This window comes from Ovis canadensis, chromosome 22 (assembly GCF_042477335.2).
Source record: "Ovis canadensis isolate MfBH-ARS-UI-01 breed Bighorn chromosome 22, ARS-UI_OviCan_v2, whole genome shotgun sequence".
In the NCBI taxonomy this organism is placed as follows: Eukaryota; Metazoa; Chordata; class Mammalia; order Artiodactyla; family Bovidae; genus Ovis; species Ovis canadensis.
The window spans coordinates 53,076,510-53,096,622 of record NC_091266.1 but is presented as its reverse complement, the minus strand read 5'-3'; the positions used below and the strand labels follow the sequence as shown (position 1 = coordinate 53,096,622).

At 54.7% G+C, this 20,113-nt stretch overlaps 1 protein-coding gene and 1 long non-coding RNA gene across 4 annotated transcripts in view; one reads left to right on the top strand and one right to left on the bottom strand.

Moving 5' to 3' along the window:
• Nucleotides 1-1,447: 1,447 nt before the first annotated feature.
• Nucleotides 1,448-9,544, bottom strand: EMX2 (empty spiracles homeobox 2). 3 transcript variants are annotated; one of them, XM_069567775.1, is made up of 3 exons: nt 7,199-9,544; nt 5,138-5,322; nt 1,448-2,935 (listed from the first exon to the last, which is right to left on the bottom strand). In XM_069567775.1, exons 1-3 carry the CDS (start codon nt 7,602-7,604, stop codon nt 2,768-2,770), a joined length of 759 nt encoding a protein of 252 aa, XP_069423876.1. In that variant the 5' UTR covers nt 7,605-9,544; the 3' UTR covers nt 1,448-2,767. The 3 variants fall into 3 exon arrangements, 2 of the variants coding, with proteins under 2 accessions (XP_069423876.1, XP_069423877.1); XR_011252182.1 differs by having other exon boundaries at nt 2,629-2,935; nt 6,546-9,544; XM_069567776.1 differs by lacking the exon at nt 5,138-5,322.
• LOC138427797 (uncharacterized) overlaps nt 8,288-20,113 on the top strand; it is a 113,796-nt gene continuing 101,970 nt past the window's right edge. Inside the window, exon 1 of the long non-coding RNA XR_011252183.1 lies at nt 8,288-8,755. This is a non-coding gene — a long non-coding RNA (uncharacterized lncRNA). The remainder of the gene's footprint in view (nt 8,756-20,113) is intronic.

Genomic DNA, 20,113 nt, shown 5'->3' with positions numbered 1-20,113 from the left:
GTGCTGCAGCAGGGACTGCGAAGCACAGAGGACAGCTACTGGCCACAGAGTCCCACTGTCCAAGTGGCTGGAATCCCCGACTTGAGACCCCAGGATACACAGGGCAGCACCTGTCCCCCTCTCCTGAAGCATACCCCTCTTCTGAATCAGCCCCTTCTGGCCCAGCATCCTCAGAGCCGAGTCTCCCCCAGTCCACACACACCTTTCCAGGGAGTCTGTGTAGAAATGCCAGAGTTCTCCAAAGAAACAGAGAGGGAGAAAGGGGGTGAGAAAAGCAGAGATAAAAAGGGGAAAAAATAGAGAGAGAGACCAAGAATGAAATCTACTTTAGAAGAGAGGAAGGGAGGGGAAAAAAAAGAAAGAAAAATTTCCATAGTGCCCTATAGTCCCCACACGTGCACAGAATGTCTAATCTTAACTTTTCAAGGCAGGATGTTAACAAAGCTTGTATTTTTGCCCTGCATTGTAACTTGGCCTTATCACAGTGTAAAGGGTGGGGAGATTGTCCTAAATTATGTCCAGGCAGCCCCCCTGGATCCGTGGATTAAGAGATTAAAGGAGACCACTGGGCAAGGCCTCCTCTTTCCCCTTCATATTCCTGGTATGATAATTGCTTAAACTGATTTGCACTTTCACAAAAGCTCGCAGGACGCTTTGTAGCTCGAACAGAACAGACGAGGTTTCTCTATCAATGGAAATAAAACTGATTAATGCAGCCTATCAGGATAAGAAGCAAATGAAGCATGCAAAAACAACCTCGTACCCCCAGAAGGGGGAAGGAGGTGGGGGGGAGCTAAGTTTCCTCCAAGACTGGTTACAACTTTTTCTTTACTGTTAAAATTGAGAGTTGAAGGTTTCTCAGAATGCTTGCCTTATAAGGCTGCTGAGGCCCTTGGGCTCATCTCATCACCTTTAGCAGATTGGGGCTGGAGAGAGGAAGTAAAGAAGAGAGGGAGGGAGGAGAGAAGGAAGGAAGGGAAGGAGGAAGAAAAAGAGAGGGAGACGAGACATATTTCAGGAGTTTGAGGTCAGAAACACATTTTTAAAATCCTAGGATTCTGATTCTGCTAAGTGTTTTCCCTAATCCTAGGGGAATATTCTTCAGTGCATAGCTATATGTCTAGTTTTTTTTTTTTCATAACTAGAGGTTAAGAGTAGTAAGCATGTCTAACCTGAAATTCAAATTAAACTCCTTCTTTAGGCCGTGCAATGGGCAAAGTTCTGGATGGAAAACTTTTCTTCCATCTCTTTTCTGAAGGACTTAAGTTTTCCTAATCCTCTCCCTTTTCCATCCTCTTCTCTCTTTAAAATGCCCAAGAATCCATCAGTCTGGCCCTTTTGTGGGTGGTGAGCCTGTGCTTCTTGAGCCTAGTTGGGGAAGGACCACACTCAAATTAAAAAGATGCTTAAAAAAAAAAATCACTTCAATTTCCCAAGACGACTACTCTGAGGGCATATTGATAAATCTTTATTGACAAAATATTGACATTGACATACTTCTTGGAAGTATATAGTGTGTTAGAATTCTAACAAATTAACACAAAACACAAAAATATTTACATTCTGGTATAGAAGACATTAAGGAAGCATTTGTCACTCTCTTTAGTAAGTCTATGATCTTGAAATAGAAACTCAGTGCTTGAAAACTTGCCGCAGTGTCCTTGGCCACACTTAACATCATCCCCGCTAACTACAGTCCTTCAGTTTTTGCAATATATAGATTTAAAGTTTGGAATGGCCTTTACAGCAAATGGTTGAACTCAGCCAATATCTTCAATGACTAAAAGAAGAAGTTTACTTCGTGATTTTAAGCCTCGGGATGTTAGGAAAGGGAATGTTCAAGAAATAGAATTTAGGTTTTTTGTTGTTGTTTCTTTTCCCAGCACAAGTTCTGACTCCTCTTATGGGCACCCTCCCCCTCCACCCCCAGCCCCCCATCCTGTTCCCCGTTTCTCTGAAAGAGGACCACTATTGCTGAGCCTACCTCATTTAGCTTTCACAATCACTTTGACATCAGAAGGTATCAGAAAGTGTTTACAGACTGCACGTTTCTTGAAAAAAAAATCAAAATAAAAAACACACAGAACCTGTCTTTAAAAGGAAAAGAAAATTACAATTCATTTTCTGTCTTTAGACACCATTCGCCCAACAACTGCTACATGCAATTCAAGTTTTTGAACAGGTGTGGGATGGGGCTGGATATGGAATCTCGATTGTTATTATTACTAATTATTTTTAAAGATTGGGGGGAAAAACACTTCGAAGGGCAAAATTTGAAAGTCCTGTGCCTGGTTGGTTGTTTTTTTTTTTTATCATCACCATTATCATCATCATTTTTTTTTAATTGGACTGCGATAAACGGAATACCTGCCAATCATCTTGTCTCTCTGGTTTGGCGTTTGACTGACAGCTCCCCTTGTCAGAGCGCCTTCGGCTTTGCCACCTTAGGACCTCTCTCTCTCTCTCTTTCTTTCTGCCTCACTCACTCACTCAGCTGCCTCTTTAGACAAGGGTAGCGTGTTCATCAAGGAGCCTCCCGTCTTCTGCCATCTAGGCGCGGCCTCGGATCAGAACCCTGCGTTCTGCCGCCGTCTACGTCGCGCCGCGGCTCCTCTCTCTGACTCCCTGTCCCCTTCTCCGTGAATGTGTGTGTGCGGTTGTTTTTGTTTTGTAGGGTTTTTTGTTTTCTTTTTTTTTTCGTCTTCCCCTCCTCTCCCTGTCTCTGTTTTGCTCTGTGATGTCCGTTTCGGTGGGGTTCTGTCTGTTTTTAATCGTCTGAGGTCACATCTATTTCCTCGGGACTCGCCTGCTTAGTGGCGATCCTCCACCGGTTAATATGGTGCGTCCCTTTTTTCTTTTGTTGCGAATCTGAGCCTTCTTCCTCCAGCTTCTGCCTTTTGAACTTCGTCCTTCGGTTCTGAAACCATACTTTTACCTGCAGGAGAGGCAGAGAGGGCGCGTTAGTATTCCTGCACAGCGCCCTCCTACCTCCTCCTCTATTGCCTGGCCAGATCCTGGGCTGAGATTACAAAAGTCCAGTGTCCCGGGCCGCACATCCCGTTAAGCGGCACCCCCACCCCGCTACAGCCCTCCCTTGGGGAACAGAGCTCCTGTTGCCAGGCCCTGAGAAGCCTGGATTCCGGCCCTTCTGAGCCCTCCTGGGGAAACCTTTCCCCTGGCCCCGCCGGCTCCGCGTGCTTGGTGCCCCTTTTAGCTTCAGCCAGCTCAGGACACCCACATCCCCGTTGAGTGCAAAAGCCTGCCAAACGTTGGGAAGCCCCTATAAAATAATAAGTAAAGGAAAATTAAAAGGTCCCTGACTCCCTCTGCCTAACCAGTGCCGCAAAGAGTTCATTCCCGCTGCTGGGCCCAACTTGCTTTCTATTTTCTGTCGGTTTCAGCAGCGACTGACTAAATATAGCGCCTCCTCTGCAAGGCCTGGGCCCTGCGGTAGGCAGTCAGGATTTGCCTGTGCTTCCTCCTCTGTGCCCAGGACTCTTGCAGGTGAGCAGGAGCGGTTGTGGGAGACAGTCGGGGGTGGGGGTTTGGGGGAAAAACCAATGGGGACGGTGGGGTACAGAGCCCTGGGGACTAACCCAGCTGAATCTTTTCAGCTGGGAAAAGAGGCTCAAAAGTGAAAGCTTCCGCAAGATCGTGGGATAGAGGGGAAGCAAAAGGAAAACTGAGAAAGACAAGGGAAGAGCCCCCTCTGTCCTCTTCTTGACCAGCTCCAGGGCAGGCCAGGGCCAAACTCCCACCCGATAGCATCACTTCCTACCAGGGCGGGGCTGGCGGTCTGGCCTCCCCCGAGGGCAGCTAGAAGTCTGGGGAGCACTGATGTGGCACTGGGTTGCACGGTCCCTGGGGGAGATTGGTGATGGGTCCCTATACACTGACCAGACCAGACAATGGCGCTGCCCGAGCTTCTCAGCAGCGAGGGACAGGTGAGGAAAACGGTGGTGACTGTTCCTTCCACGGCCCCGGGGCTGTCCCTACTCTGCTAGCAGTACCCCCAGGCCCCTGAAGTCCGCTGGGCTTTCTCCTTTGAGTCGGCAGGCCCAGGTCCCAGCTTGCTCTCCCCGAATGCCCCCAGTCCCCCAAAGTGTTTCCTTGAAAAAGCCGAGCTGGAACAAGGCTGAGTTTAATTTGCTTTGAGTTTGCTAATTGAGGGGGAGGACGATTCATTTCTCCCCGGCGCTCGCCCAAGGCGCGCGTCGGTGCGCTCGGGGCTTGACACGCACACAAAGACTCCAGGCAGCGTGGGCAGCGAGGCGGACAAAGACCACCGCCGCCTCGGCTATCCAGGAGAAATCAGCCGGGCCGCGCCTTGTGCCGGGCCCCGCACCAACCCGCGAGGCCTTCCTCGGTTTTGTCTGGGGGGACGTTTTAAAACAAAAGCCTCGACCTCTTTGCGCCTCCCAGGAAAAGTGTTACAACTTAATCTGCCCAAAAATGTTACTGTTTGCCGGGAACTTTGACCCCGCCCTGCGGCTCCGCGTACAGTTGCGCCTACTGTAGCCCGAAGCCACCTCCCCAACCCCGAGGCAGGCCGGAGCCTGGCCCGCCGGGGGACCCTGTTGCGCAGCAAGGGTCTGCCCCTGAGGCAGCCCCTTTCCGCAGCCTCCTGGCTCAGTTTCTCCGATTTAGGGACGCACCCAGGATGCCTGGCTCGATGGCCTGACTCTCCTGTCCCCTCAAGGGGAGTAACTGGGAGCTGTCCGTGTGAGCCGTGAGCCTCTGGCAGCACAGACCTCGCTCTTAACCCACTCCAAGCCCTCTCTTCCCAGCCTAGAGCCCCAAACGCTCCTACACCTCTTCCTGGCTCCAGCCGTGACCCCAGACTCGCACCGAAAGTCTCATCAAAAGTGCAGAGGTGCCTCAGCCAGGAGCTGTGAGTCCAGCCCGGCCCTACAGAAACAGCAACTCAGCCGGTCTCCCGCCCTCCCCGGAACCTCCAGCGGGTTGGCTCCTACAGACTGGTGCTGGAGCCCAAGGAAGCCAAGAGCCCCTCAAAACAAACATCTTGAGCCCAGGGCGTGGGAGTAACTCCCGGCCTGCTGGCGGAAAGCCCTCGCACTTTGCGGGCTGCCTGTGTCTGGGGATCGGGGATGCGGTGGCCGCGCCGGGGCCCGCTCACCTGAGTTTCCGTGAGGCTGAGGCTGTGCGCCAACTGCTTCCTCTCGGCGCCCACCACGTAGTGGTTCTTCTCGAAGGCGTGTTCCAGCCTCAGAAGCTGGGACGGGGAAAAGGCGGTGCGGATCCGCTTCGGCTTTCGGGCCAGCGCGTTGTGCAAAAGGAAGCTCTCCGGGCTTGTGTCGTTCCCTGCGGGAACACAGCAGAAGTCCTGTTAGAGGGGGCCATCCTAGCCCGGGCCGCGCGCTTCTCCGGAGCCGGGCTGACCTGGCAGAGAGCTCAGGGCCTTCGCGGACGTAGCCGGTGCGGCTTGGCCCACGGGGGCTCGGGCCCCTCCATACGCGCGAAGGGAACGCCGGTCCAGCCGCCTGGCCCTGTCCGCTGGGCCCGGACCTAAGCAGCTGCCACCCAGCAGTTGTCCTAGGCGGGCTTTGCAGACCTCTGGGCGCCGCGGGCCTCGCCACCTCCGCGCCGGGCACCCGGAGATCGAGGAGGGGGCAGCAAGGCCGGATCCGGGGATTGGCGCCCTGGACCCAAAGAAACGGCTTTCTCTTTTTTCTCATCTCGGAGAAAAGTTTGCCCCCGGGGAAGAGGGGCGGAGAGGTGATGAGCCACTATCTCAAGTTTTCTCGGATACGTATTTTAAAAGTCTTTCTCCTCCGGAAAAGCGCAGAGGCCGGGCGTGTCGTTGCAGCCCGGGCTTCACAGAAATCTCTCCGGCGAACGCGCAGGGTTTCTCCTGCCCCTGCCTCCCGGAGGTCCTGGCTTCCCCGCTGCCCTGCTCCGGAGAACTAGGAGACGCGAGCGAAGACATCGTAACCCGGGGGAGTAAGGAGCTACGGGCAACTTTTAGGACTGTTCGCGGCCCCCGAAGATCCCAGCTGCTCCGAGTCTGGTGTGAGGACCAAGACCGTGGCTGCTGGAGAATGAGGAAAGGGAGCCCTAAACTTTGCAAGCAAAGCCAGTTTCAGGTTCACTCATTGGGGTGGGAAATCGATTCACCAACCCCCCCCCCCAAAACAAACCGACAGTTCAGGGGGGGAATGGAGGCAAATTCGGTCTGGGAATAAGGGTAAAACGTTGTTTTGGTTTGGTTTGGTTTTTGAAATTAAGGAAGGGGGGGGGGTCTACCCGACTTTTGGCGCTGGCAGGAACGCAAAGGGTTAACAAATGGACAAGCCGCCGAGTATTGATCGGCTGCCTCCGGAGGTAGGTCTTTTCCCCGCTCGGATCGCCAAACTAATTACTTGCCCCCTTTACTGGAGTTTTAACTTTCCTCCTACCCTCCACCCAGAGAAAACAAACAAATCCCAAAAAACAGCAAGAAAGGAAAACACCCAAACAGATTTCCTCTAGCCCATCTTCCGACCCGGTTCATTTCTTTCAAAACAAAAACAAAAATCAGTCCGAACCTGCCTTCCCGCCGCGGCGGCGCGGCGCCGGAATTGAGCAGGTCACCGCGAGAGTGCCGAGCCTCGGAGAGGTTCCTACCCGTGCGGGTTCCCGCCCCTCCCCAGCCTCCGAAATAAGCAGGATAAAACAACCTCCCCCCAGACTTTCCTCCGGGGCCGTAAGGGTCTCTTCGCTGCCGGAAGAGGGTCAGAGACCGAGGCGTCGCGGGTCTAGGAGGCAGGGGCGCGGAGTGGGTGGCGAACACGCAGTGGAAGGCGAGCATGGGGCCGGGCCCTGCCCGCGCCCCTCGGAGCCAGGACGGCGAGAGCATAGCCGAGGAGACGGAGAGCCTGGGCACCCCGCGGGCCACGGATTCCTCGGCGGCCAGCCCTCGGAGCAGGCTGAGACAGCCCGCCTTGAGAGCTTTCGGAGGCAACTCTTCTGCGTCCCTCACTAAAGGGTCAAGAGGCCTCAGGCCAGCCCCCGAACCGGCCGCAGCTCGGAGACTGGGGACGAACACCATGCCCGACTCCTCGCCGCCCAGTTTCCAGACGCAGCGCGCCGGCGGTCGAGCCGGAAAAACCTCCATCCAGGCCTCGCCGGGCACCCACCCGGAGCAGGCCAAGGGCAGCGTGGGATGCAGCGCTCCGCGGCCCCGCGACGTGGCACGTACCTTGGAAGCGGTGGCCCAGATATCGATAGCGATGGATGAGCCAGGGGTAGAAGGTGGACGGGTCCCGCTGCTGCGAGGCGAAGAGGGGGTGTGGCGAGTGCGAGGAGGGCAGGGGGTGGGCGGCCAGGGCGTGCGGCGGCGGCACCGGGTGCACTGGCACAGCCGGGTTGGGCGGGTGCGAGACCGCCTCGGCGAACACCAAGTCCGGGTTGGAGTAGACGCCCCTGCCGGCGGCAGCGGCGGCGGCCGAGTGGAAGCCGTTGAGGAACGGGTTTATGGGGCTGGAGTTGGCGTAGCTGAGCGCCGCGGGACGGATGGGATCCTCGGAGCGCGAGGCGGGCAGGGGACTGTCCTTGGCCACCAGTGACTCGATGGTGAAGCAGCGCTTGGGCGCCGGCTGGAACATGCTGCGCCAAGGAGCGGGCGCCCGGGGCTCCCGGCTCCCGGCGACCGCGGCGCGCTGCCTCCGCCGCCCGCTGCCCGCTGCCCGCGGCGAGAACGGACGAGAATTGGGGACTTGTTTGGTGGGGGTGGGGTGGGGTGGGGGTGGGGGGAGGAAAGGGAGAAAGAAAGGAAAGGAAAGGAAAAAGGAAAGGAGGGGGGAGGGGGAGGGAGAGGCAACGCCGAGGATCCCGAGAATCTTGCACCAAACGCGCCCAACCTGGAGAGAGGGGGAGAAATCCTTCCAGAAGAATTTGCAGGCGTGGATTGGGGTAATTTTTTTTTTTTTTTTTTGGCGAGATGGCGTGGGGGGGGGTCGAAGTTAGAGGCGGAGTGGGGGGGGGGGTAGATTCTCGGGGGAGGCAAAAAAAAAAGTTTTCTCTCCTCTGCAAAAGGCGGGCAGGGCGCCCTAAGTCCAAGGACAATCCATGGAAGTGTTCGCTTCTTCACAAGTTGTGCAAACGATTTGTTAGTTCATGAGCCTAATTAGTGCGGGGATCACATAAACAGCTTCCTCCGAAGCCTGGTAAATGGCTTGATGATTGGTCGCTATTACTCGCCCTGAGGTGGAAGGGGGGAGACTCTTTAAAGTGCGTCAGAGGGAGGCGAGCGCCTGGGAACCCGGAGGCCTGGATCCGGGCCGAGAGTGGAACGGAGTCGCCGCCGTTGCTGCGGCCGTGCCTCCTGCGCCCGCCGGGCCGCCCGGCCTCTCCGCGCCGTCGCCCCGCGTCCCCAGCTCACTCGCTCCCGCGGCGCCGCAGCGGCTTCTTCTCCTCCTCTTTCGCCTCCTCTTCCTTCGCTTTTTCTCCTCCTCCTCCTCTTCCTCCTTCTCCTCCTCCAGTTCTCCCTCCTCCTCTTTCTCCACCTCCTCCCCCTCGGCCACCGCCTCCTCTCCACCACCATCACTCCCTCCGGGGCACCCCCGGTCCCTGCAGAGTCCTCGGTCGGCGCCGCCTCCTCTGCGGCCCCCTGGACTCCCCAGCCTGCCGAGCCCGGGCTTGGGGGGACAGACGGACGCGCGGACGCTACAGATTGCTCGCGCCCAGTGCTTCCGCGCTGCTGCCCTCCCGCAGCCCCGCGTCTGGGGAGCTGGAATCGTCCCGGGAGCCCTCGAGGGTAAGCGGGCAGGGGTGGGTTCCCGGCGAGGGTTAACGGAGCTGTTCGGTCAGCGAAACTCCCGGCGATTTCCTAGGTGAGGAGGGAGCCTGGCGTGGAGGAGTACTGGGTCCTCCAACCGCGCGTAGCCTCGAGGTCTCAGGATCGCTGATCTCTCCATCCTTGACGCGCCTCGTTCTTTTCCAAGTTGAGACCGGAGTGGATGAACCTGCCGGGACGGTGGGTGCTTCCAACTTCCCCACAGGGTCTCGATTTTCCTTTCCGGAAAGGGGCTCATCTCCTTCCCCCAAACAGCTCCTTCTTCAACATCTGGGACTAGGGGTCCAAGGTCAAGGGAGAGGCTGATGTGCTGTTACTATTACTATTAGGTTGTCGTTATTTTTGTCAATGTTGTTGTCATTATTGTTATTTATTGTCACTATTTTTATTATTATTCTGCCATCTGTCGTCCCAGGGGCGGGTTGCTGTGCAAACCCAGGGCTTACAGTTAGGGAGCGCAGATCGTTTCTCCAGTCCTAGGCCATGTCCACATTTTCGAGCTTGCCTTCGGTTTTGGGATGATTTTAGGGCCGAGTTCCCTCGTCTCCATTGGCTCACGCAGCAGCATAATTATGATCACATCCCCCAGGCTGCTGGCGCTGCTCTCTGTTTATTGGTGGTTAAAGATCTATTATCTATTCATCAGCCGCCTCTTTTTTTCTCTCTCTTTTTTTTCTTTTTGCCAATTACATTCTTCTAAAGTGAAGTACCAGCAGGTATTTTGCACGTTTACAATCAATGATTAAAAAAAAAAAACTGGCATCCTTTAAATCTCTTACTTGGCGGCCCATGTCATTTTGCTTAAGGACGAAGAAATGCCTGTGTTTGGTGATGAGGTTGCCGTGAGACTGAAAAAATGTCGATTGGGAGGGGAAGAAGAGGGAAGTCCTGTAAGTCAGGCTGCACTGCCCCTAGATTCATCAGTCATAGGTCCCCAGGTCTGGGAACGTGTTCCCCTGCCTTGCCAGCTATCTGCTCCCTGTCCTGGGGTCACCCTTGATCCTCTGTGGATTCATCTGCTGTGTATTTATGTTCATGTCAATTTCTCTTTATTCCAGGTATAGTCTGTATTGGGGGTGCAGTGAGAGGAGGGTCCAAACACTCCTTTTAGACAACACTCTAGGCGAGAGAGGGGTTAGGAGTGTGTTTTCTGGGGCTGTCCGGGCACCTGGCCTTAGGGAGGACCCAGCAGAGATCAGGTGCTGCCTCCTCCCAACCTTCCCAGGGCACATACACACATTCACACATGGGACAGTCTTGGGCCTCAGCTTTGTGTTCATGTCCCAAGAAGCCTGCCCCTGCCTCAGACTTCAGCTCTCTGATGGCAGCTATGGGCAACGCTCTTGGCTGAGTTTTCACCCTTAGCAGTTTCTCTCCACCTTGCTTTGTGGCATCCCCCCCCCCATCCTTTCCCACAGGCCCAAGGAAAGAGGGTGCTGGATCCAGCCTTTTGGGGTGAGGTGCATTTTGAATACTATCTCCCTGGGTCCTAAACCACAGACCACCAAAAATATCATCTCCAGTTCAGAAAACCTTCCTTCACTTAGGCTGTAGGGACACAAGCCCCATTGTGCCCAGGCCAACAGAGAGCCTGAAGCCACAAGGAAAACTGGAAGTCTTTGGGCTGCACTAGCCAGCCAGTCTGGGGTAGAAGTAGAGGTCAGCCTTCTGTTCCCAGAAAGAAGCACCCAGTTTAGGTGGGTTGTAGATCCCCGATCCTGGAGTCGATGGGAGAGGACCCCATTCTCCATAGAAACATCTCCAGGAGGGCTGGAGGTTCAGATTCACCTGCAGACCAGACCTGTCAAACTCGGCCTTAGGCTCCAAATGGAAACTGGGGGTACTAAAAGCCCCACCCTGTCTGCAGGCAGGGAATGGCCATTCGTTGCACAGTCAATATTAGTGATCTTAGCTGAAAGGAATAAAAGGACACGATCTTGAAGGCCAAGGGCCTCCACTCAGTGTCTGGGCGGAGGGGTGAAGCCATCTCTTCTAAACTCTCAGGCTGAGCACTCAAGTGTTACTGGTACAACCTTAAACGCTTTCCCCTGCTTTGGTCAAGATGTGTCCAGAAGGTGTCCTAACAAAGTGAGTGGTCTGGGGCCCAGACCCCAGCCTCCCTCCCAAAGTAGGACCAGTTGGCCAGGGCACAGGGCCCAGGATTCTCCCAGCCTACAACAAGAGACAGACCACCGGCCTCTTGCAAACTGCCCTGAAGGGGTCTGGCTTTACCCCCAGAGGGCTCTAGTTATCGGCAGGTGGATGAGGCTGAGAGAATCTCCTATCGGCCTTCTTGGAGGCAGAAGGACAAACCAGTTCCTCTGCCCCTGTTTGCTGCTGGCCCCACGCCTTTCCTGGGCCCTGGTGAGGAAGAAGCGGGTTTCCAGTGAGTGAGGGGCCTCATTCCAAAGTCCTGGAAGGGGAGAGTAATCTATGCTAATTCATGCGCCAGGACCAAGAGCTCGGAAGAGTTGGCGCTGCTGGCCTCGACATGCAGGGGAATTAACTAGGAGAGTAACTCATTAACCAGGCTGGCGGTGGAGGTACATCAAGTCGCTGGGCACCCTAGTCTGTCTGGACCCGGAGCCTAAGCTGCCCCTAGACTCCGCTCCCTGGACCCAGCAGCTGCAGTTCTCTTTACTGTGGCTTCCGAAGCCTTGCAGAATTCGGCCTCTCTTTGTTCCTCACCCTTCCTGGAAAGGTGGGTGTTGGCTTAAGTACCAGTGCGAGCAGTGGAGAGTGTTGTGGCGGGGGTGGTTCGGAGGCTCTTCCCTTCCACAGCCCCAGCCACTGAGGGTTGAGCTCAGTAGATTTAGGAGGCTACACTGTGCAGGTAGCTGATCTGGCAGGCACAGGATGAAAGTTCAAGTCACTGATCTGTCACTTACTCACTGAGCGATCTTAGGCAACACCACCACCTCTCCCAAACTCCATTTTGTCATCTGTTAAAATCACGACCAATGCTGCCTGCAAGGCTGTGGAGGGAGTGATAGAACCCCTCTACCTCCTGATCATGGCAGGCAGTTATACATCTCTGTGTGTGTGTTTTAAAAACTCAGAATTGTGTACAACAAAGGGTGAGTTTTACTGTATGTAAATTACACCTTAGTAAACCTGCCCCCACCCCCGGCCCTCCCAAAGCCAGACCTGGATGATCTTAGGCAAAGTTATATCTTGGCTCTTGAGACTGCTCAATGATAAACCTAACTGGTCATTCAGGATAAGCCCAGCAAAGTGCTTAGTGTCTAGCATGTAATGAATGAGCTGTAATAAAGGTAGTCCCTGTCTTTGATATTGCTATTATCAAAGCAAGGCTCCCCTCCAAGGCTTCTCACTGGGCTTCAAGACTGAACAATAAAGTTGTACAAACATAAGCTACTGCTCACCTCATGCTCCTGACATGTTCCCCTCCACCTTCTCCTAAAGGCCAGGGCTTCTTTAAGGGGATGCTGGGGGTGAGAGAGGCTTGCATTCTTGGCTAGGGAGACATCAAAGGGCAGCGATTTCTGGTCCTCTCTCCCATACCATCTGCTCTGAGTTTCCCAGCAGACCCCCTACATTTGGAGGAGCAAACAGCAGTGCTTTTCCCTCCTCCGGCTCCTGCCAGGCCTGTTTGACAACCGGGGTGGATGCATAGCTTCCTGCAACCCAGGATGGACGCCAGGTGCTGCCTGGGCCACTACCTGTGTGACTTTCACCTTGTTGAGCCTCGGTTTTCTTTCTGAAAAGGAAATATAGGATTATTATTATTAGTTGTTTGAGAGGAGTAAGTGAGCTAATGCTTGGCACAGTTGTTGTTCAGTCGCCAAGTCCTGTCTGTCTGACTCTCTGCGACCCCATGGACTGCAGCACTCCAGGCTTCTCTGTCCATCACCATCTCCCTGAGTTTGCTCAGACTCATGTCCATTGAGTCAGTGATGCCATCCAACCATCTCATCCTTTGTCGCCCCCTTCTCCTCTTGCCCTCAATTGTCCCCAGCATCGAGGTCTTTTTTTTTTTTTTTTCTAACCGTTTATCAAATGTTAATGTCAGGCGATGGCTTTGTACGTGTGGCACTCCGCTAAACGCGGCAGTTAGGAGCCTCCAGGTGAGCGGTACCAGCGGTACCGTGAGGCTGCACTGTGGGCCCGCCTAGCAGCGCGGGAAGCGCGGACGTCGATGGAGGGGAAGCCGCTTCCCGGGAGCAAGGCATGGGAAAGGTGTCCGGGATGGGGAGATCCTTGGGACCCGGCTAAGAATTCCTCCAACCCACTGTGATTCCCAGCCACCTGGCCTCTCCAAATGCGTAGGACGGCGGTGGGACAACGAAGAGAACAATTAATATCCTAAAAACATTTCTTTAAATTGTTACTACGGCAAATCCCTTTCTGCTGTCCTCCCTTGAGGCCGCTCGCTGGGCTGGCGCAGCGGCCTGGGGCGGGTATCCGCGTGCGCGCAGCGGCGCCTAGTGGCGAGGGCCTGGGCGCTAGCCGCATCCCCGCCGGCGGCTGAGCCCCTGTGTGCCCCACTGCCAAGACCTTCCCGCGACCGCAGCCTGAGCCGGAAGAGAACGTCAAAGTTGGCTCAGAGAAAGAGAGGGCAGCTTGGAAATCCGTCTCTCCTCCCTCCATCAGCTCGCCGCTTCGACGTTCACCACCCACGCTTGAATTCCAGCTCCACCCCAGTGGGGCTTCTTTCGGAAGGATGCTAAGAAGAAGAGAGAGCCGGTAGTGCTCCAAAAAGGACGGCGAGGCCCCCATCACCTGTTGTCGGGGCCATTCCGCTCAGATGAGACCACGATTTCATGCGTCAGTCCTCTCTCCTGCGGCCTGACCACGGAGGCTCTGAATGGGCCCATGCTGGCTTGCGCTGGCCCGGCCTGGGGTACAGTCGAGAGGGCTTTCCGGTGCGGTTCTCTCCCGTGGGGGTCTCGCGTGCGGCTCTCCTAACTTCACGCCCCCTCGCGGCCGGCCAAGGACGCCCCGAGGCAAGGGTCCCGATGGTTATTACTGGGGCACTGGTTGATCACGCAGTCGGATAGGGCGGCCGTGGTGACCGGCCCCTTTCTCCGGGAGCCCTTATCTGTCCCAGAGCAAGCCGGCTCCTCCGTGAGATGAAGTCGTGGAATCCGAGCGGGGTTCATTGGAAACCGGTGTGTAACTGTTCAAGGCGTTCACTGGGGGGAGGGGGGGGACCGAGCCCTCCCAGGAGGGTTGGACCCAGGTCCAAGCTTCTGCAGCCCCAGACCACTGCAGGAAACACGCTATCCTTCTCCGGCTGTTAGGAGGAGGCTGCCAGCGTCTGGGTCTCAGAGATCCATCCCTTTTGAGAGCCAGCGTTTCAGGAGCCAGGAACTCCGCACTGATGCAGAAAGTTCAGGACCTGACCATCGAGTTTACCTCCTTCACGACGCTGAAACTCGTCAATCTCTCAACACACAGGCTGTCCCTTTTCACTATTGAAAGCAAAGAAACAGATCAAAGGAAGTTTCGGTTTCTCTCTCCCTTGGCTACCTTCAAATGAAAGTCTAAAACCCAAGCAAGTATAGGCGTGGGGGCAGACTGACGGATGCAAGAATTAAGGAACTTGGACGCTTTTGCTCAGGCGACTGCCAGGTCAGGGGTGGAGACAGCTCCCTCTCCCCTGCCCTCTCCCGGCTGGTGGGTGTCTAGAGTTGTTGTTCTCCCCTCCAACAGTCCCAAAAGCCTTGGCTTCAGTGGGCCGCCAGGTCACCGACTATTGTAGGAGCTGCCTGTGGCCGGATAAGGTGACCTGCAGCACAGGGTCACAGGACCAACACGGGCAGCGGGGAACTCATCTGCTGACTCTTAGGCTACCTTCTCTGCCGTCTTTTCGTTTCAGACTCCACTCGTGACACCCTTCATGGGCCTTGTAACTAGTGGGGCCCAGTCCTTTAAGGACATCCTTGAGGGTGTCAGTGGCAATCCACTTTCAAACCTAGGGATAGTTTCTGAAATGCTGGCGGGCCGCCGGGCCCTCTCTCAGGGACCTGTCTCCTCTTTTTGTACTTCCTCGTTTTCTGGGCTCTGGGGGCTAAACTAGGGCTTAGAAAGATCATGGCTGCCGGAAAAGAGAAAGAAACTGGAGGCTTTTTCTCTTGGACGATGCATCTCTCCAAGAAACCCTGGGAAGATATTGGGGAAGACTTAGAAGGGCAATTCCGCTCCCTGTAACGAATTTTAGCTTTTAACGTCATGTTTGTGCACACCTAGTTCTCAGTGAACCTCGTAATCTGGTACAGAAGGAGTCATGAGACCCATTTTCCAGATGAGAAAATTGAGGCTCAGAGAGGTCATCTGCAAAGAGCCTTGGGGCCAGGTTCCTTCCACTTCCAGCTCCCCAGCGTCCAACGTCAATGCGTTCAAGCCAATGAGAAATAGCAGTGAAGACGCGGCAGGCTGAAGGGACACGCGAAGCCAGTCCAGGCTCGTAACCCCATCACTTGCCTCGAACTCACTTGTCCACTATTGTCCTCCAGGCCACTGTTTCCACCTTAGGCCTCACCCCACACGCTTTTGCTTCCTCCCGGGTAGTCTTCTGCGGACTAAAGCCCCTAGTTTAGGATCAGAAGGTAGGCGGCCTCACTGCGGCCAGTCAGCGCAGGGGCTGACCCGGCTGAGACATCGTGCGCTCCACACCCTCTTGTAGCTCTTCAAAGCGGCCCTGAAACCTCCGCGGATACCCACAGAGCGGCCCTGCGCCGGCGTCGGGGATCCCAGAGTGCGGCCCGAGGACCCCTCGCAGCCAGCAAGGTGCCCCGAAAGTCCCTGGCCTAGCGACCGATCTCTGCCTCCCTTACTCTGCCCAGCCTGCGCGGAGCTGGCCTGGCCAGGGGACAGAAGAGCCGCCAGCTGGGAGCTTCCGAAGAGTCCCACAGGGAGGGTCTGATGGCCCCCTTCCTGAGGAGACCCTCCTCCTGGAGCCTTGGCCCTGGCGATCTTTAATTACAGGCTGCCCCCGTCACGGACAGGCCGCTCCCCAAGACGATCCAGAGAAGCCTTCTGAAGGTCAGGGCCCCGAAGCTGCTTGGCTGCCCACCACAGTTATATTCAGGGGAGGGCATCCAGAGGTTGGGCACACCAGGCCCTGCTCCCCTATTTGCGTCTCCTCGATGTCTGAGCTGGGGTTGGTGGGGGGGGGCACGCGGTGCTGCCCGCTTCCCCCGAGACCCCGCCAAGCCCCTGGCGGTGGAGGAGAGGCGAGAGTGGGGCCCCACTGCCGGCGACCCGAAGCACAGCTGCGTTCCGCGTGTCCCCCAACCCGGCCACACCCCCGTTGAGGGGGGGACCCTGAGAGGCCGGGCCACAGCCGCCCCGCACTTAGCGCGGCCGCCAGCCGCTCGCCCGGGGCTGCGCAACAAAGGGTGGCATCGCGGCGGCGCGGGCAGGGACCTCATTGGTTCAATATTAGCTTTTCATTCCAGTCTATTGTGCCCATCTGAGATAATATTGACTCTGAGGTGAGAGCCCACAGACGACAGGGCTTGTCTAACACTCCACGGCAGGGCGCTCGAAGGGAAGAGAACCAGAAGCGGAGAGTTCAAGAGGCTGCAAATAAAAGCTCTGGCGCCGCAGCGCGCTCCGGGGCCGCTTACGGCTCCGCCGCCAGGCGCTCCCAGTGGCGTGCGCCCCGGGCCTCCGACTCGGGAACCGGGGCTCGGAAGAGGGGCTTGGGGTCCGGAGGCCGCTCCGAGGCGGGCCGCTCCTTTCCATCGAAAACCGCCCTCATTTGCCACCGTCCTCCCCCATCTGATTTTGAGGTTCCACTCCTGGGTAACTCCGGAGAAAAACGAATTCCCACGCACATTCTTTTAGTTTGCCAGTAAGCCACTGAGCTTTTTTTTTTTTTTTTTTTCCCCCATTTAAACGAGGTAATTCTTCAGGGTGACTTCGCTGTCAGTGTTTCTCCTTTTTCCCCCAGCACCAGAAGTGTAAGCACGCAGCGATGGTAGTTAGGCTGCAGGACTGGCGAGTGCGTGGTTAATATCAAATTTCTAACTGCATTTTGCTTTGCTTTGAGTCGTCTCCTGCAGCCCATCCCCGGGTTTGTTAACCGCCTTTCTAACCACAACTTTAAAGGGCCTCCAGAACGTTCATATCTTGCATAAAAAGATCCGTTTCAATCTCCAAATTGCCTGTAAATGCCTACGTTGGAAAATGGCCCTTAAAGTTGTCTTAGGTGCCTGAGAAAAGAACACTTACATTTACACTGGTGGGACAGAAGGCCAGATTCAGGGCTTGCAGTGGTCCTGGGAATGGATGCCCTCAGGTCTCCTTTAGGAAATCTGTGTCTCCCCTTCATTTGGAGTCTGACCTCCTCCGTTAAGAGCATGGTAACTATTGCTAAAAATGTACTAAATACTTGAAATTTGCTAAGAGAGTATGAGTTTGGTGCAAATGTAATAGTTTTTGCATTGAAATTTGCCGTTTGATACTGGAATTCATTCTTAAATAAATGTGGTTATGTTCTATATAAAAAAAAAGAGAGAGAGGGGGAGATCATCTGTTAACTCTGTCACTCCAATAAGCAGCTGATCCAGCCCAAGACACTTGGGTGTCTTGTGGGGAGCTGGGGTGGCAGCATCAGCACTCAGGAACCACTGTGAGCCTCCCTCCTTCCTTTTAGGTGCCCTGTGCTGAGCTGGGGTTCAGGGACACCCAGCTCCAGGACTTTGGATATTTCAGAGAAGGATACTGTCTAATATATTTTACATTCGGGCCGTTTGTTTTCTATATTGTTTAATATAGAATATATATTATATGGATTTCATCATATTATGTACTGCTTGGCATATATTTAACCTCTAATATTACAATACTGTATTATTTAACATCTTTTTATACATTATATATTATACTGTATGTGTAGATAGCTCTTCATATATAAGTACACATAAATATATTTATTTTATGTGTGTAAAAGTATTTAGGGAAGCCTTTAATCTTCCTGCAAGTACATATTTGATCGTTTTCATGCAACGTTACTGAAAAAAATCCTAACCGAAACCACTTTGACACCAGCCATGTCTTTATAACAAATAACCCTGGAGTCCAATTTAGGCTCCAGGGACCGAAGCGGGGGTGGGGGAGGGAGGGAACTCTGCCGTAAGGGACAGCAGGTTCGCTCTGGAAAGTGGTTTCCAAATGCCCAGTCCCTGGGGACCGAGGAGCCGACGTTCTGGACTGGGCGGCCGGCCCCTCTCCCCGCTCGCGTGGTTGTTTTGGTTTTGAGAGAGGCTGTTTAGAGGCTCCTGTGGTCCCTACACTGATGTCATGAATTAAAAATGAATCTGGAGAGTGCAGCATATGCTCGGCTGCGGCGCCTGCGAGAGCAGCGGAGGCCTTTCACCCCGGGTTCTGGGCTCCAGACGCCGGAATGACTGCTCCGGCCTCGGCGCCCGACACGGGCGCGCACGCGGGGCCCGGCTCCAACCTGCAGCCGCCCTCCGCCGACCCCGCGGCTGGAAAAGCTCTCTGTGGCTTAGACCGCTTGCAGATCAGGTGGTCGGCTTCTAATATCTATTAAGAGCCTAAGAAAGCAAGCAGTTGGGAGCTCCCGCAGGAGGGCTGGGGCCAGGTGGAACGGAATCGGGATTTCAGATGTCCCTAGGTTATTAGCCCCACGCCGGAGATCCAGTTTACGGAGGGAGGAAAAAAGATCATTGAAGTCTAGTGCCGACTAAAGCATCAGGAAAGAGAAACGCCCCGACTTTACAGCCCGATGAACCTGAAGGGTCTACTTCTGAGGCCTGGGAGTCGGGAAGAGAAATTGGAGTGGAGGGGGAGGGAGAATGGGGGGCGGGAGGAAGACTTGGAGAAAGGGCAAGAACAATCAGAGACCGCCAGGAGGCAGGGTGTGGCGAGCTGTTTATTTCTTGAAAGTAGATCTCCCAAATGGCTACCTGGCGAACACCTTGTGGAACAAAGCAATGAAACTCGGCTAAAATCTGACCAAGAGGTGGGCTTCCCACTTCAGGCAAAACCCCGGGTTCAGCGAGTCCTCCTCTGATCTGGTCCAGTCCCCAGCCTTAGGAAAAGGCTTCCACGTTTTTGCCGACGTGCAAGAGTGCAGGCTATGCCCTCGCGACTCGGTCCCTGGCTGGACTCTGAGGTATTTGCTAAGATGAGCTGGGGACCAGGAAGTGGGAAAATGTCTTCACGTTGCTAAAAATAAAACAACTGACCCCTCCTCCTCCTCCTCCCCACGGCTGCAGTCTCGGAGCCTGGCTGCCTGGGGAGGCGTCTGAACACGCAGGAGACGCCAGGGCTTCCAGATGAAGGGTGGATCACAGTGCCAACCATGTGAATCTCACCGAGATGGACTTCAGCACATCTGGCCCATCTGTAGTATTTCCTTCATCCAGGTGATTTGTCTAGCCCCTGCCCAGAGTGGTAGAAAACTTTGTTCTAATTGTGGAAGTGTTAAGAGTTCCATGTTTCTGCCTCTTGCTCTGAGCCCCCACCCCGCCAACCCCATCATGGTTTAAGGAGCAGATGCTCACGTGTGCTTGGAACAAGAAAGGGTCTTTTTCATTGTGCATTTGCCACCAAAGCATCTTGAACGAGACAGTCCATTTCTACCACTCATGGCACCTGCCAAGGGTACTGGGCTAAGCACTCATTACAAGGACCTATTTCATCCAGTCTTCAGAACAATCCATCAGAATACTTCTCTTCTCACTTTCCAGATAAGAACACAGGGGCTCTGAAATGTTAAGAGGTTCACCTAACCTCACACACAGCTAGTAAACGAAGGGGTCTGAATTCCAAGCCCATCTATCTGATTCCAGTATCCCACCCCACCCCCACCATCCCACCATCTCATTTCCTATCAAAACGTCTCCCTTTCCCCAGTGAGGAAGTTCCACAGGGTAAGAAAAGACATAACACTTTGCTCTTGAGTCCACCAGAGTCTGGATCCCCCATTCTCTCCAGAGCATTTATTCCAGTTCTGGAAGAGACAATAAGCAGTTGGCATATGGCTAGTATACGCGGTGCATAAGGAGTTTGTTCACACCTCACTTCAGTCATCCCTCCCACCAACCCCTTCAGGTGGGTAGCCACTATCACTGCATTTTAAAGAGACAGAAACAGGCTCGGTGAGGTTGAACTATCAGGACGTGATCACTGCCCAGCCAGTTCACACAGAACCCTGGGACTGGCCTGAGCTGGCTCATTCCAAGCCTCCCAGCTCCGCAGATACCACATATGAGACCATTTAACCAACAGAGTTAGGCCTTGCATTCTGTTGTGAAATTGCTAGGTTGTTTTCTCTTTGTTTTAAGTATTTCTGCAAATGTTATTTTGGGATTCAAAACT